The sequence below is a fragment of the Mchenga conophoros genome, linkage group LG10 (genome assembly GCF_057382185.1).
Source record: "Mchenga conophoros isolate Kocher_MC1m ecotype Shallow Benthic linkage group LG10, M_conophoros_male_GT1.1, whole genome shotgun sequence".
Lineage (NCBI taxonomy): Eukaryota > Metazoa > Chordata > Actinopteri > Cichliformes > Cichlidae > Mchenga > Mchenga conophoros.
The window spans coordinates 28,314,363-28,330,906 of NC_140535.1; the positions used below are offsets into that span (position 1 = coordinate 28,314,363).

Consider the following 16,544-nt stretch of genomic DNA (forward strand, 5'->3'; position numbering starts at 1 on the left):
GAGTATTTAAAACATTTATTTGTATCATCACAGAGCACAAGTGAAAGACTGAAATCAGTGGGCAAAAATGGCTGTTACAGTAGCTCATCTAGAAATCCTCATTCATTCACGATAACGTGTTGCATCTGCGACACAAAACAGGATTGCCAATATCAAGTCTCCTTTCAAAAGGCTTACAGCGTTTACAGATAGACCTTCAAAGATAATAAAGTAATATAAAACATATATTTTTTAAAAATCTATTAAACACTATTATTTTCTGTGCAGTATAAATTTTGTGGGTTTTTTTTAGTCTTGTATATTCACAATCCAAATATCAATCCAGTCACTTACTGCAGAGCTGAGCGACAGGACAACTGTTAACACTTTTTCAAGTTAACGGGGTAGCCCAGCTAAACATTTCCATATATGAACATTTGCACCAATCAGAATTTCAATGCCTCACTGTTCTCCAGCAAGCTGGTTTTGTAAATTGAGATGGTCAGAGCTACTTAAATCTTTATCGGTCTCTTTGTAGCAGGTAACATAAAGACAGTTTCAGACAAGTTTCAAACTTTTAGGTGTTACCTGAAAAGATAATCCCCGCTTTAGAGTTGCTGGTTCTCCATCTTGTACCAGGCAAAACATAGCAATACTGCAACCTTTTGGGCTTCTTTTTGCATATCCTTGTGATGTAGTCCTTAAAATTTTAAGTACAGTTTGTACCTCTTTTACACATTATAGCTGTTTGCGTATGGTGAGCAGTCAAAGTGCATACCTTAATATTCTTGAGAAGAACATTGACTTCTTTTTGAGGCTTTTGGGGTAAAATGCCACGATATGTGTTCTTGTAATAATTATGTATTCGTGTGGTGACAGCCCTGCATGGTCCATCATTTACCCACAGGGTTTGCTATGTGAACAAGGCAAGTGTGCAATGCAAAACAGCAGATATACTAAAATAAACAATCTGTGCTAAAACTACATGATGTCTCCGCCCTACAGTCTGTCAGTGGAGAAGAAACCATCAGCCGGGACACTTTCAGTTAAGATACATAGTTTAAAAAGAGTTGTTGGGATTTCACTTCACAATGACCACTGATGTGTTGTGGATGGATTCCATAACAGCAGCCAGGCGACTGCACAGGTCGTAGGCCTGGGTGACGTGGACTTTGGGTGGGTCTTTAAGCACTACTGTGTCAGTTGAACCGTCCAGAACTCTGGGAAGCAACTCGCCGAGCTTCACCTGCAATGACTCTGAACACAAAGGAAGAGCAGCAGAAGTGAGCGACTTAGTTTATTGTTGATTTTCTTTATTGCAGTTTTGTTTCAATTTAAGGTTTAAATTTTAATTAGCTAGCAGCATTACTGGTATAGAATTAAATGTATGTGTGTAATTACAGCAAAATGTTGTCTAAGGGTGCACCTACACTATTGAGTATGCAAACTTTATACTGTATTGACTCAATATAAGCCTTTATGCCTCTGTCCCACATTCCTTTTAATTTAAATGTATTTCAAACTCTCAGAATAAGGGATCCTCATCTACTGTATACACATAAAATATTTATTCAAGATGCACCAACATGCTGACTTAAAGTAATTTGATTACATGTGAATTTTCCATATAATTTTGTTACATAAGTCATAATGTAAAATTTAATGGAATCTGGTCAAATGAAATTTACTTTACTGGTATACATCCAGTTTATATCAAGCACATTTTCCTCAGTGATGAATTATTTGAAAAAATAAACCCTTTCTTTCATATATGTCAGTTGCATTTAACTGAAAATTAATGATTTGTGTTTATTGAAAGTTAAAAAATAATTGAGTGTATTTTGACATTTTTGATGCAAACCCTACAGCAACCTAAAAGCATCCTAAAAGTCGGTATTGCAGAAAATGCACAAAACCATGGCAGCAAGCCACCTTATATATTTATTTCTTTTTGAGCTGCTGTAATTAAAACTTCTAGCTCATCATATGAGACATCATGTATACAGCTATAAGAATAATAGAGCTGGACGGTACAGACTGATGTACAATCTAAACTTACGATCCATGTCTCGGCCCAGGCAGCAGCACCAGTGGCTGCGGATGGCCTCCATTGCATCTCGGTCTTCCTGGGGTAAAGTCGAGTCCCGGTTCATCAGGTGAAGGCAGGGGATGACGGCTTCATCCATGATGGCAATACCCTCTTCTACTTTGGCCTCCTCACCGCTGCAAAATAGCTGCGATGCGCTCTCATTTAGTGCCTGTGTGGTGGATGACAGGACATATGTACAAACCCTGTTCTGAAAATGCTAGGATGCTGTGTAAAGTGTAAAAAAAAAACAGAATACAATGATTTGCACATGTTATCACCCTATATTTTAATCACAAGCACCGGAACCACTGTGTAGCCCTCTCAACTCCTTTTAACAGCAGTCTGTAAACATCTGGGATCTCAGGAAAACAGCTGCTGAACTTTTGGGAATGTTGTCTCATTTTTGTCTAATAGAGGATTCTAGCTGCTCAACAGTCCTGAGCTTCCTTGTTTTATCTTATTCATTTGATTATGCTTATGAAATGTTTTCAGCTGTTTTAAGGTCTGGACTGCAGGGCATGAAGCCATGCTGTTGTAATAGATTCAGCATGCGGTTTAGCATTGTCTTGCCGAAATATTCAAGGTCTTTCCTGAAAAAACTGTCATCTAGATGGGAGCACAAGTTGTTCTAGAACCTGTATATATCTTTAAGCACTAATGGAGCCTTTCCATATGTGTAAGCTGCCAATTCCATAGGCACTAATGCAGGCTTTTTAAACTGAGTGCTGATGATAAGTCGGATAAACCCTTTCCTCTTTTGTCCAGAGGATGCAGCGTCCATGACCACGGAGCAGTTTTCCACTTTTGCTCAGTCCGTTTTAAATGAGCTGTGACCCAGAGAAAACATCAGCCTTTCTGGATCATGTTCATATATGGCTTCCTCTTTGCGTGACAGAGCTTTAACCTGCATTTGCAGATAATATGGGGAACTGTATTCACAGACACCAGTTTCAGGAAGTCTTCCTGAGCTCATGCAGTGATTTCCATAACAGAATCAGGCCTGATTTTATTATAGTGCTGCCTGAGGGCCTGAAAATCACAGGCATTCAGATTTTTCCAAATTTTAGAACCTTTTCATGATATTTCACGAGTCATATTTCACGAGTCTTTGCAATTTTACATGGAGGAACATTATTCTGAAATTTTTCCACAATTGGCAGACACATTTTCTTTTTGAAGATTGGTGAACCTCTGTCTGCTTTACTTATGAGAAACGCTGCCTGACTAGTTACCCAATCATGTAACTGACCTGTTGCCAGTTAACCTAAGTAGTGAAAATTGTTCCTCCAGCGGTTTCTTTTTAGCACCACTCACACCAGTTGCCTTGGTCCCAACTTTTTTGAGACGTGTTGCTGCCATCAAATTCAAAATGAGGTTGATACTAAACTATTTTAAATGTAGGGCATTTTAAAAGTAAAGGTTCGAGAGACACAATCAAAAGCTGCAAAACAGCAATTAAAGAACCGTCGTTTCCAAGTCAATATACTTTATAAAATTCAATACATTGGAGAACAAATCTACTCCTGCTCTAATACTGTCCGACTAGATTTTATACAGGCTGTAATGGGAAACTAAACCAAGCGCAGCTTATCAAAACATTTCCTCTCCTAAATGTGGCCCTCTTGGCCAGTCAGTCCTTCTATCCACATTTTTGGTACAGAGAAATATATTTTAGAAAATGTCAGGGGGACATGGATCACTCCCAGAGGATGGATTCTAATGATCTGCAAACATCTTATTTTAAGCAAACCAAAACCTCTTATTTTTAGATAATTTTTCTTTATTGATATTTCAGACTTTATAGAGAAGAATCGAGCTCAGCGATCTATCTGCAATTCGACGGAGTGGAAAATAGTCCTACTCACAGTGAGACACTTCCTCCTGTAAACAGCAATGAGAGACTTGTCCACACCACGTTTCTCTCCGTTTCGCAGCAGGGTGCTGTTGGTCTCGTAGGCGTGGGCCAAGTAATTCAGTGCATCACGCATCCTGCAGTACGCAAAGGCAACAACTGCTGTCATATTACACAAAAAATACACTTTTTGTAAAAAAAGAAATGGTTATTTCCCACACAATGTAATCAAAATGTAAGCAAAATATTTAGTTTTATGATCTGAAAACATATGAAAAGTATTTAAAATGAGGGTCCCCATGCTTTTAGAAATTGTTTCGTGTTATGTTACTCTAAAGTTATAGTATTCAAGGATATAGATATCTGAACTGTACTATCATTAACTATTCTTTGGTATGTATATCCTGGCTTTAAATGAGTGCATCTTTACTCTGTGTAAAGAATTCATAACTTAGTAGGCAGTGTCAAAAGGATCAGTGATGTGTGAGATTTTTTATGTGTAACGCACGAATGAGCACAAACAACCATATATTAATCTGGAAAAATGTGGTCAGACACATGCTGATCGGGTAGGGTTGTGCTGAATATTCGATACCTACTTCCCGTGCTGGTAATGCTCCAGCCCAGTCAACAGATGGACAAAGACCGTCCTGAACAGCCTGTAATTGTCATGCCACTGCTGTGAGAGAGCAAACAGAAATATCACCATCACGTAATTCCCTCTTTTACACTCCTCCTATTTTTTCCACTTGACAGTATTTGAATAAAAACTTCTATTTTGTAGAAAAAAAGAAAAGAAAAAAAAAGAAGTAAAATCAGACTGTTAGAGGCTGCACAGATATAAAGACATAGAGAATATGTCATTTAATCAAAGACAAGTTTGGTGTTAGGTTTATGCTATATTCTTGATATAAGAAACAGTTTATTACTGCAGTCTGTGATTGGTGTCTTCACCATCCCAGCTGTCTTTCCATGCTGGACATAGTTCTCATTCCAGTGTGAACAAATGTCACTGGGTTTACATGCTCCCTACTGGAATGTCAACCACGCAGACCCAAATAAACACAGATTAGGGATTTAATATACTGAACACAAACAAACTTCCTTCATAAAGCTGAGATAGCCATGTAATAATATTTTTATAAACGCAAAATACTTAATAAAACTGACATTTGAGAGCAGTGCAGGGTGTCTATTTTTACTTTTGGATTTTTAGCCTTTTATTGCTATTAAAGGCAAGAATGAGGTGATTTGGCCACAAATCTGTTAACAGAGCCACTAATTTTCCACAGATGCTCAGCAGTGGAACAAAAATTCAACCCAGTGAAGCTACTTAACAGATGTCTGCCCCTGTTCTGTTTTGGGGGCAAGTCTCAGCTGCTGTTACAGATCACTGCCATATTGCATCATGGACCTAATGACATTTTTTCATCAAATATCTGTTTGAAAATTATACTAATTTCTTTACTTGCATATTTATGATGTTTTCCCTGCATAAAAAAATCAAACATTTTATCCGTTCAGCCTAGAGACGGTACCATGTATTCTTCCATGTCCATGTCTTCTGGCTTAATGAGACGAAGTTTGGCCCGGGCTTCCCTCATGATACTGATGGCTCTGTAAGTACCAAAAATGATAAATGAAGTTTAACAGCAAATGCATGGAAAGGAGAAGATACTGTAAAGTTACAGCTCTGAACTCTGGACACTAGATGGCACAATATGCATGCTATATATTCTACTGTATTTTTAGTTACCATTCTGCTTTCCAGCCACAGTATTACACTCCTATTCCTGTATATACACACACGCTACAACCTTGAAATGCCTCTGTTCTATGTTAGTTCATTTATAAACTTTTTTATTTGGGGTAATCTAGGACAAAATTCATCTGTGTTACAATTATTTTGGCCACTCAAGGACTGTGTGCACCTCTCATCAAAACTGAGGTTGCGGTCAGTAAACTGCTCAAGCAGCGTCCTCTCAATGACACGCTTGGGTGCCTTGTTCTGGAAGAAGTAGACCAGAGCGTGCTGCAGACGTGCATCCTCCTGTGGTGTGGTCTCCTCTTCAGAGAGCTCATACAAGCGCGAATACTCTTCATGGAAAGCCTGAAAGAACCACGGGAAATTTTAATGTTTTTAATGCTTTATTTAATTAATTGTACACTTTAAGGCCTCAGTGTGACTTATACAAGGACCGCACATTTCACAAGTTAAAGTATTTTCTTTGTTGTTTAAAATCTAGGAAATATGGGGATTTCATCATGACTTTAGTGACAAAGTTAAAATACAGATCTTGCTATTGATGTTAATCTTTTTAAATATGAAACACTGTGCTTCATAGAAGTTCTTTATCAAATACAGAAAGAATACTTCAAGAGGCTTCTCACCCTGCAAAGTGAATCTTGCTTCCCGAGCTTATTGCAAGAGAACCTCCAGTTTAGGATAAAAGGAATTCCTTCAGGGATTAACTTCTAGCGAAAAAGTCCCATAAAATGCGCATTTTTGTTTTTGAGTGGATTTTTAATAAAACTGTCTCGCAGAGAGATAAAAACTGCAATTAGAGCACGGGTTGATTCAAGGACAGTTTATGAGTATCTGGGTCTAAATCAGGTCAAATCAGTCATACAGCTTTTACAGATTTTTTGCAATTTAGAGTTGATGTGTGATTAAAAGAACATCAATATCCCAAACAAAAAATACCTTGATGAGGCCAGCCTCAGGACCCTCCTTATCAAAAATTTGTCTGGCCTTGGCTATGGCTAGAATGACACCCTGCATAGCTGGAGTTAGCATCATCTGGGAAATGACATGACAATGTAGAGAAAAAAGAGAATGATTATACCATGAAATGACAGATAATTAGTCCAAAGGGTAAACAAAGAAAAAACATATGACACATATGATATATGACTCAAAACCTATTGTATCTCTTTAAATCTCATCAACGTTTACATTAACCCTGCATTTGATCATTTAGCTTATATTTGTGTCCACTGACTAGGAAAGCTATCAGCTGCAGGTATGTATTTATAACTGCTTAAATCACACTCCATTAAGACATTAGGCCTTACCTCTTCATTGTATCCGTCAGCATCCGCCCTCACCATGATCCGGCCCACATTGGGGATCTCCACTTCTGAGACCTCATTCTCAGTCTGTCGTGGTCTGGCTGGAACCTCCTGCTGCTGCTGCTGCTCCTGATTGCTTTGCTCTGCGATAGGTTCAGGAGCCTCTCCAGAAGCCTGGGGCTCTTCTTCAGTTTCAGAGACGAGGCCGGCCACCTCTGGGTCATCCTTCTCTACGTGGATGTCAGATGGTGTCTGATCGCAAAGCTCTACATCAGGGCCAGGGATCTGACAGAGAAAGTTTTCAGATAGAACACGTTAGTATATACTCTCTTATATCAGCGTATGCTTTCACAGCTTTTGGGGGTCTTGTCAGCATACCAGTAAGCTCTGGAAGTCTAGTACCTGGCTTGAACAGTGTGTCTCAAAGTGCTAATTTACAGTACTTTGCAATTCTAACAACAAATGTATTCAATGAGAAACATGGTGAGAAATATTGTGATTCAGAATAGTTATCTGCATTCAACAGAAGCGGGTTATCTGGGTCAGCAAAAACAGTTATGTTTATATTATGATCACAACAAAAAGTGCAAAAATTACTTCAAATAACTACTTGTTATCTGTACACTAATCTAAATAGGTCTCTAAATAAGCTCTACATAAGTCCTGAAGGGTCATCACCATGCTAACTGGGGAAATCTGATTGCTGACCCAGATGGACGCACTTTATTTTTGTGGCCTAGAATTTCTGACCCATATTCAACATGGTAGGGTAGGGAATGATAGGGTGAGGTGTCGTGTACTTGTTCACCTGATTCTGCGGCTCCTTCTCCTCTGAATCAGAGCTCTGGCTGACCCCCGTGGTGTCAGTGACTGTTGGAGTGCTGGTATCACCTGGCTGGCAGCCAGGGCCCTCTGGTGGTGGGGGAGATAAATCTGTTTGCGCTAAGGTCAAAAAAGAAAGACAGGCTTTGACTCTTCATGTGTCTTTTGAAAAGAAGAAGTGCTAAATATATAATTAGATTACTGGATATATTCTAATCTCATCTGGTATTAGAGACCCCACCTAGAAGGTCTGAGCAATGATACAGTCTATTCGTCCAGCCTGAGGGCAGACTTCTGTCTAGAGTTAAGAAAGCTCTGCAGTAACAAGTGTTCATTACATTTTTGATGGGCTCTTGTTACACAGCCAATAAAACTACATTGGAGGGAGGTGATTTTGTTGGAGAGAAAGTGATAACTGACACCTGCTTAATTGGACAAAGAAGTGCAATCAACTAGTTCAATATTTCATGTAGAATTAGATTTTCTTCTATTGAGAATTGCTTATCCTTGCTAATTATATTTTGGGTCCATACAGTTTTTAAATACAATGTCTACTGCTGTTTTGGGCTCCTTAGGCTAAAGCTTGAACAGATATATAATACTTTGTGTTTTAATCTGCTTCTTAAGTCTCATCCTGTATATATTGTGCTCCTGAAAGAGGTTCAAGATTTCATTGAACTGGCTTAGTTGCCCTGGTGTGAACATAATTACAATGACTACATGTTTCATATACATCTCCACATTATCTAGAGTGGTGATGAAATATTTTATGTCATTCTCACTTTTTCAGGCATCACTACAGACCTTCTGGCTCTTTTCTGAGATCAGGTTCTGGCTCTTTCTCTGCTTCTTGGTCTGGCTGTGGCTCTGGAGCAACTCCTTCATCCACCTCTTCAGTAGTGGATCCTGACTGGGGTGCTGGCTCAACAGGTGACTGCTGTATGTTATCCAGACTGGGACTTGTGGGCTCTGCAGAGGCGGTGGACTCTTCCTGCGGGGTTGCTGTCTGGCAGAACTGCTCCTCCCATTCGCTGAGCTCCTGCTGGAACCAGCGGTTATCTTCGTGGACAAAGCGCCTGAGGATGGGTGGCAGAGAGTCCATGCCATGGAGCACCTGGCCCGTCTCATCATCTGTGTCTTCTGGGTGGGATGTAAGACATTTTAGTTAGGAAATTAACTGTCATTTATTATCATTTTAATGCCTTTCAAGTAATACCATTTGAATTCATGCATATTAATATCCATTGTACAAATAGGTATTTCAATATGCTACTATACTTAAAATGTTTGCATAGAAAAATGTTTATGCGTTTCTAGTTTCTAGTATCTAGCCACTACTTCACTACTGGGTGAACTCCATATAATTTATACATAAATTGTTTTCATTTCAGTTTCCTTTATCTTTACTGAATCTCACTACATGAGTCCAAGTTACAGGAAAAAACATATTTTTTGCTCCTTAACGTTGCTTAGCACTTACATAAGTACATACATAAGTGATGCTGTCCTCCCCTCATATAAAAGGTCTTGAATATTTTAAAGACCTCAGAGTACCGTATCACCCCAACAGACTCACTCAGCAGTTCACAGACTGCTGGCTTGTGGTTACTACAGTATTTATAGGTAGAATAGTCACTCTTCTGCGGAACCAGCTTCCAGTTTAGTTTCAGGAGACAGACACCCTCTCTACTTTTGAGATTAGGCTCAAAACTTTCCTAAGGTTATAGTTAGGGCTGGATCAGGTGACTTTAAAAAAACATCTTTTAGTTACACTACAACAGACCTTTGCTGCTGGGGGACTTGCAATGAAGCACAGAGTGTTCTTTCTTCTTTAATAACCATTCTTTCACTCTCCTTTCACTCTACATGTATTTATGCACACTCACAGCATCTCTTGTCCTGTCTCCCCCTCCTCTCACCTCTAGCCCCTCTCTAAGCCTGGTTGTGCCCAAGGTTTCTTACTGTTAAAAGGGAGTTTTTCCTTCCCACTGTCGCCAAGTGCTTGTATCCATCATCTTACAATATAAAGCGCCTTGGGGCGACTATTGTCGTGATTCGAGCTATTTAAAACTGAACTGAATTGAATACTGGAATGAGGAATTCTTGACAAACCATTTTTATAATGATATGCTGAGCATTTTGTTTCATAAATACAGTGTGAATTTTAAATTTACTTGAATTTGGCAAATGAAATGTACTAGTTTGGTATACATTTATAAATCTATAAAATCTCAAATAAATCCTGGCTAATAAACAAAGTGATAAACCTTTGTTTTAAAAATAAATATATTTCAGTTGAATTGACTTGAATGGTACACCTCCGCTTGTCAGCTATAGTATGTTGATGCTTTGGTTTCTGCTCAGGTGTTTGATAGCATTCCTCTCTTGAATATTAAGGTTGGACAAAGGAATCTTTGCACTGGAGAGAGCAGCTGAAACCTCTGAACTGCCTCTTTGCATCAAGTAAACGGAGAACGCTCTGCAAAAATTGCTTTCATTCCTCTCATTTCCTCTTAAAAATAAAATAACTGAAAGGTAGGTGTACCTGTGATGAGCTGAGGTAGCCTGTCGTCAATGTACATTAGGCAGTAGGCACTTGCGTTGGTCATGCCTCCAAAGGAGTCTCGCTCCAGCTCATCCCACGATGACTCAGTGACACTTATGTCATTGTACTTCAGCCAGCGCTGGTTAGCATGGTCATAGATGTAAGCCCAGTAATGACCAGCTGATGCCTGGCCTTCATGGACAAGCACTGCATGGAGTCTGTAGGGGGCCTAAGAGTCACACAAGAGACATAGAGAAAGAACACTGGAATCCAGCTTCCCAACTTAATATCAGCTGTTCGCCATGAACTGCAACATTACTTTCAGTTGACCTGTTCTTATTTGTGTCCTGTTGTCCTGTTTACATGACACTATTTTCTGTTTCTCTGTAGATATCAGTAAAGTTTAATCTAATCTCAGCTCATTCACTTTCTACAGCTGCAGATGTAAAATATGTAATTGAATTGCTAAATTAGGTGAGTGTGCAGGCCTTACCTGGCAGAGACTGTTGTCTGAGTACATGCCCTCGAGCGTCTGAGTGAGCCTGTCAATGCTGGCCTTTAGTTCTGGCAAACAAGCAAAAAATAAACACAGACCCTGAAAGGAAATGATTTTCACAACTGTTGGAACAAAAATAAGTCAATCTGAATAATACTAATTTGCATGCTTGCATAGCTGTCCTACATTTTATATGATATGTGCCATAATGGGGAAGTTGAGAGAGCCGGCCAAATGTCTATCACCCGTATTCAAAGAAATATGACTCATCTTGACATTTAACATATTCTGATGTATTGTCTGCGCCTGAATGAGTCACAGTCAGCAGAAGAACATTGGCTCTATTTTTGTGCAGGTGCACAGCTCTGTGCCAGTACACTTTTTGTTCTTTACTCACCTGCAGCACTTATATTTAATGAAATGTATTTTATTCCACTGAAGATGGCGAATAAGTGTAGCAGACCAAGTGTCATTGGAAACCGTGGGGCTCATTGCAATTTCACTGTCAAGGCTACCCACATTAATGCATCATCATCATCTGCTGTATCCAGTTTGGCAGCAGTTTTATTGAAGCATATCTTTAAGCACAGTGTTTTTATTACTGGGTGTTCAAGTGAGTTTATATAATGTGGAATATGCCAGACAAGGTAAAAAACCCAAGGAGATTTATGACCCCACTCTACTCTATGCATGTTTGGGTTTTATACTATGCAGCTTGATTGTTTTGGTTTACTCACTCTGAACTTATCAACCCTCAAGCAAGGCACCAAAAGACAAATCGTTTGCAGCTTAACAACTGAAAACACAACACAAAGAAAGCTGAAGGATGTTATGATTTCATATGATGCTTACAAAGCAATATAAGTAAATCTTTAAGGTAATATCAATGTGGGTATAAAAAGAGAATTATCATTAGCATACCATTTATGTCATTCTCAACTTCAGTCCTCCAACGCTGAAGACAGGTTTTAGCAAAGTGCAGCTCTTCTTCTGTGATGCTGTGGGGGGCAGGGTGTGGTGGGCAGTCAATAGGTTGTCTGCACTGAGTGAAGGGCTTGTATATGGGGGTCCTCTGGCAACTGGAAACACTGGAACCCAGGCTCTCTGATGAAACTGATTCTCCGGGATCACTAAAGAAGGCAAGAACAACGACACAGCAGTTACAAGCATGTCAGGATTTCCCATTTAAAGAGACGACTGTGTGGAACCACACTAACTGAGAATAAATTAAATCTATTAAAAGATGATTTCATTTTCGAGATCCCACTTGTGGCCTCGGTGAGTATAATGCTGTTGCTCTATACAAGAAGAGTAGAGTTGAAAAAGGTAAACACCTGCTTTCTTTGGCAATGGCTTCACTGAGGGGGGCACTTGGAGGAGTCGGTGACGATGCGGCCTGTCTCGAGTCTTCAGCTGGGGAAACGCTAGTCGGCTTGGTGGTAGCAAACTCCAGCACAAACTGGAGCATGTCAGCTAGAGGGTACTTTGTAGGTCCAGAGCCATAGTTTTTATAACTGTGAGTAAAGAAAGCAGATAATTAGATGGAGATTTGACCTTAAAAAAAAGAAAGGATAAAACTTACCACTCAAGTTTCTGTTGAAGGACTGCCAGTTGCTCCTTTAGTTTCTTTACTTCTCCTCTCCTCTCATGGGTCTGCTCAATGTTTTTGTGAAGATATCTGTAACCACAAAAACAAGAAGATTCCTACAATTAAAAATGTGGCAAAGTTATATTTAAATATTTACACCATACACACATCATAAAATACCAATGGAATAAAGTTGGATGACCATTTTGGTGGAAATGACCGCGGCCTAAGTTATCAACAAGCCTAGTCTGGAACCATCCCCCTCTGTTTTAAACTCACCTGTCCATATAAATGATTTGAGGAAACTCCAGTTTCTTATGTATCTTCTCAGGGCGCCCAAGCTGGGTGTTGAATTCAAATCTCGAAAGTTCAAATGTCAAGACTGGTGGTAGCTTTTTGAACCATCTCTGAAAACATGAATAAATAAAGAGTTTCTTAGCAGATCATTAAATTTCACAAACTCTAGCCGAGCGTGCTGCACAAAGAGAGATTCAATTTTAAGTTTATCAAATTCTTCACCTCACGTCCAGATGTGACATGATGCTCTGAATGAACCGACTCAATCTCCTTCTCTACCATAGCACCTTCTAAGCATTCATCAAGATTGTTGAAGCCATTGACTTGCAGGGGGTACTGGCCAAACTGCTCAATATTATATACCATCTTACCTGAGAAAAAAATCACATAGATACCAGGGGATGACTGAAAATCATAGACAACACCAATAAAAAGACCAAACTCATACCCTCGTGTCTTCTTTCTGTCACAAAGGTACCATAGAAGAGCTGGACCATGGGGTTATGTTGTTTATCTTCTGCATTTCTAAAAGTAAAACATGGCATTATTTTAAATTAATTTAGCAAGCAGTAGTGCACTAAAGATGACAATGACAAAACACGCTGGGTGCCATCAGCTTAAAACGTACTTTCCACTGGCAGCCAGCTGAAATGCATCCTCGAGCCAGTCAAGCAGTTTGTGGGAAAACTCACTGACATCCTAAAAGGGACACATTTCAAAAAGGGCAATTTACTTGTCTGAGTCATTTATTTAATTGTCTTTCTGTTATGTGCTTTTTCTGTACTCTGTCTCTGATGTATAAAGACCTAATGAAGGGCTGTCTAAGAACTAAAGGGACTTCTGAGCATTAGTATGTGCTGAATCTACATAAACATATAAACAACAAATGGGAAGGTTAAATATTATTACATTTACATGACAATCTTCACTGAAAGTTAGATAAAGAAAAAGTCTTTTAGCTCTTAATTAAAATCTTAATAAAAGATCAACTTGTTTCAGTATCATCTCATGGTCTTCCCCAGTGAATGGAGCTTGTCTAAGTGTATGACCACCTGTTGCATGACCACTGGGAAGTCTTAAACCAAGACTAAATGATGACCAGGTGTGCATAGCACTACCTCTGGCATGCTGAACACTTGAACTCAGTCAGCCACATTAGCTAAATCTTCAGCTGATTCCCTTCTGTGAATTTTACCGGGGAATAAAAGAGTCTCAAATTGGCATCCTATTTAAACAGTTTCAGCCTGCTTATAATCTCACTGTCCGCTTCATTAGGTACACCTTGCCAGTGCTGGAATGAACCTTATAGTGCCCTCATAACTGCCTTAATTATTATGGCATAGATTCAACAAGGTGCTGGAAATGACATGAAGTTGCTGCACATTTGTAGACTGCACAACCGTGACGAGCCATCTCCTGTTTAGTCACATCACAAAGGTGCTCTATTGGATTGATATCTGGTGAATGTGGAGCCCAAATGAGTACAGTGAACTCATTGTCATGTCACAAAACGAGTCTGAGATGATCTGAGCTTTGTGGCATGGTGCGTTATTCTGCTGGAAATAGCTATCAGATGATGGGTACACTGTGGTCTAAAGGGATCGGCATGGTTGGCAACATGTGATAGGCTGAGGCATTTAAACAATGCTCAGTTGGTACTATGGGCCCAAATGCGCCAAGAAAATATCCACCACACCATTACAACACCACCACTGACCTGAACCATTGAGTCGAGGCAGGGTGGATCTGTGCTTTCATGTTGTTTACACCAAATTTTGACCCCATTATCCAAATGTTGCAGCAGAAATCAAGAGTCAGCTGACCAGGCAACATCTTCTATTGTCCAGTTTTGGTGAGTGCATAAAAACTGTGGCCTCAGTTTCCTGTTCTTAGCTGACAGAGGTCACACCTGGTGTTAGCATATTGTGCATTCAGAGATGCTCTTCTGCATATATTGGTTGTAACTCGGTATGACGTTATTTGAGTTTTGCCTTCCTATCAGCTTGAAACAGTCCTCCTGAATTCACCCAGAGATCAGCCCCTTTCTTTAATGCCTGCTCTTTTCACTTAAGCAGTCTTGTTGCTGCTCTCCCTATAGACTTTGCAAATCTGCAGGTAGAAGGATTGGAAGGTCCCAGCCTAAAATTCATAATTATTACAGATGAAGTAACAAACCTCTTTTAACTAAAGTGGCCCTGACAGAACTGGGCTAAGAGCAGGTCAGGGCAAACACGGACTGCATGTAAATTTAATGGATTCAGTGCAAAACCCATATAATGATGCCTGCCGTCTGCTGATCCTATTACAATGGACACTAAAAAAAAAGTTTGTGGGCAGACTTGCTCTGGAAAATTATGGCTGGTTTCTGTCATGGTGGTTTAGAAGAGTTAAAACATCATAAATCCTTCAAAGACACAAATAAAATATTCAGCTGGAAAATAGAAAAAATAAAGAAAATGAGTCTGAGAAGGACAGCAGCTGAAAAATAGAGAGACTGCTGACCATTAAAGCCTACATGTCCCTGTAGTTAATGAGAAACAATGAGGCAGTGGCTACTAGAGATGGCACGATACCACTTTTTTATGTCCGATACCGATACCGATATCATAAATTTGGATATCTGCCGATACCGATATGAATCCGATATAGTGTTTTTTAATCAACAAAACTGTTTTTTAAAATATCTTGCTGCATTTTGCAAGTCTGCAAGTTCATACTCAAGTTTAAAACAACAACTACACTAAAGCTATTCTGTTATACCTGTATACAAAAAAAATATTTCATAGTTCAGCAATACTGATCAATCTAATAAACTTAGACCTACACCATCCTCCCTATTCTGGTATTTTAAAGAGTACTTAGCGTAAATATTAAGCAACCTAACTAATAGGGTTCCAACTCCCAGCAACAACAAAAATAAATAAATAAAAAATAGGGAACCACCCCTCACGCTCCACCTCATGATGCTTAATCGACGTAATCAACCTTAATTTGATGCAGTGTGAAAAAAAAATGCACAGAAATCAATTCTTTTTCAAGAAATATTAAATAGATTCAACATCTTTCTTCAACAAAATTGCAGACTGCACAGATGGTACCTTCCCAAAGTAAAAAGTACTATAGCTTACTAGGGTATATATATTAGACTTAATAGTCACTATATACAGTAATTGACTTCTATTCATTTTACATCAAATTAAAACTTTGGGTGTCAGATAATTATTTATTAAAAGCTAGACATTTTAAATGAGAATAAGAAAGAAAAGTATGTCTTTGTGCCCCCTTTTCCCAGTTAATGCCCTATCGGCCCCCCTGGCTAAACTTTGCTAGATCCGCCCCTGCACAGTTACCAGCGTCAGCTACGTAGAAAAAGATCCTGGTGTAGAAAGTAATATTAAATAAATTCTAACAACAGCTTATCAAGCTTAAACGTTCTGCTGTTGTTCAGCCGCTGGTTTCCTCTTTCTGGTGCAAAGTGGACCAAAAACAAACAAGAGAGACGGACTCGCGACAGAAAAGCCGATCAGCTGATCATTTAAGCAGTTTCACGATTGAAGTAGCAGCCGGAGAGCGAGAGGCAGTCGCTCGTTAAGCTTAACGTGGGAATGCTTTACAAACATTCAGAGATGGACTTACACACCTGCTTTACTTCTCTCGGGGATAACTTTGTCGGAGATGAAATGCCAGGTTGCTAGCGAAGCTCCAAATGCTATCCAGATCACGGACAGGTCCCGCATGCCACAGCCGCTCTATCACGTGACGCATACTGCTCCGACTGCTAACGTTCTGAGGTGAGTTACGGTG

General features: G+C 39.4%; 1 protein-coding gene across 3 annotated transcripts in view; it reads right to left on the bottom strand.

Moving 5' to 3' along the window:
- The window catches only part of usp28 (ubiquitin specific peptidase 28), a 26,896-nt gene continuing 10,352 nt past the window's right edge, over positions 1-16,544 (bottom strand). For 2 of the 3 annotated variants that reach the window (XM_085289710.1, XM_085289708.1), the window contains exons 8-26: positions 13,369-13,439; positions 13,189-13,265; positions 12,963-13,111; positions 12,723-12,850; positions 12,438-12,533; positions 12,190-12,369; positions 11,777-11,985; positions 10,853-10,923; positions 10,360-10,588; positions 8,619-8,954; positions 7,801-7,934; positions 6,996-7,277; positions 6,625-6,720; positions 5,852-6,030; positions 5,459-5,537; positions 4,520-4,599; positions 3,934-4,057; positions 2,039-2,237; positions 1-1,236 (exon numbers count right to left, since the gene is read on the bottom strand). In XM_085289710.1, the coding sequence (XP_085145836.1) occupies positions 1,061-1,236; positions 2,039-2,237; positions 3,934-4,057; positions 4,520-4,599; positions 5,459-5,537; positions 5,852-6,030; positions 6,625-6,720; positions 6,996-7,277; positions 7,801-7,934; positions 8,619-8,954; positions 10,360-10,588; positions 10,853-10,923; positions 11,777-11,985; positions 12,190-12,369; positions 12,438-12,533; positions 12,723-12,850; positions 12,963-13,111; positions 13,189-13,265; positions 13,369-13,439 (2,895 nt within the window). In that variant the 3' untranslated portion in view covers positions 1-1,060. The remainder of the gene's footprint in view (positions 1,237-2,038; positions 2,238-3,933; positions 4,058-4,519; positions 4,600-5,458; positions 5,538-5,851; positions 6,031-6,624; positions 6,721-6,995; positions 7,278-7,800; positions 7,935-8,618; positions 8,955-10,359; positions 10,589-10,852; positions 10,924-11,776; positions 11,986-12,189; positions 12,370-12,437; positions 12,534-12,722; positions 12,851-12,962; positions 13,112-13,188; positions 13,266-13,368; positions 13,440-16,544) is intronic. The other variant, XM_085289709.1, reaches the window with a different exon arrangement.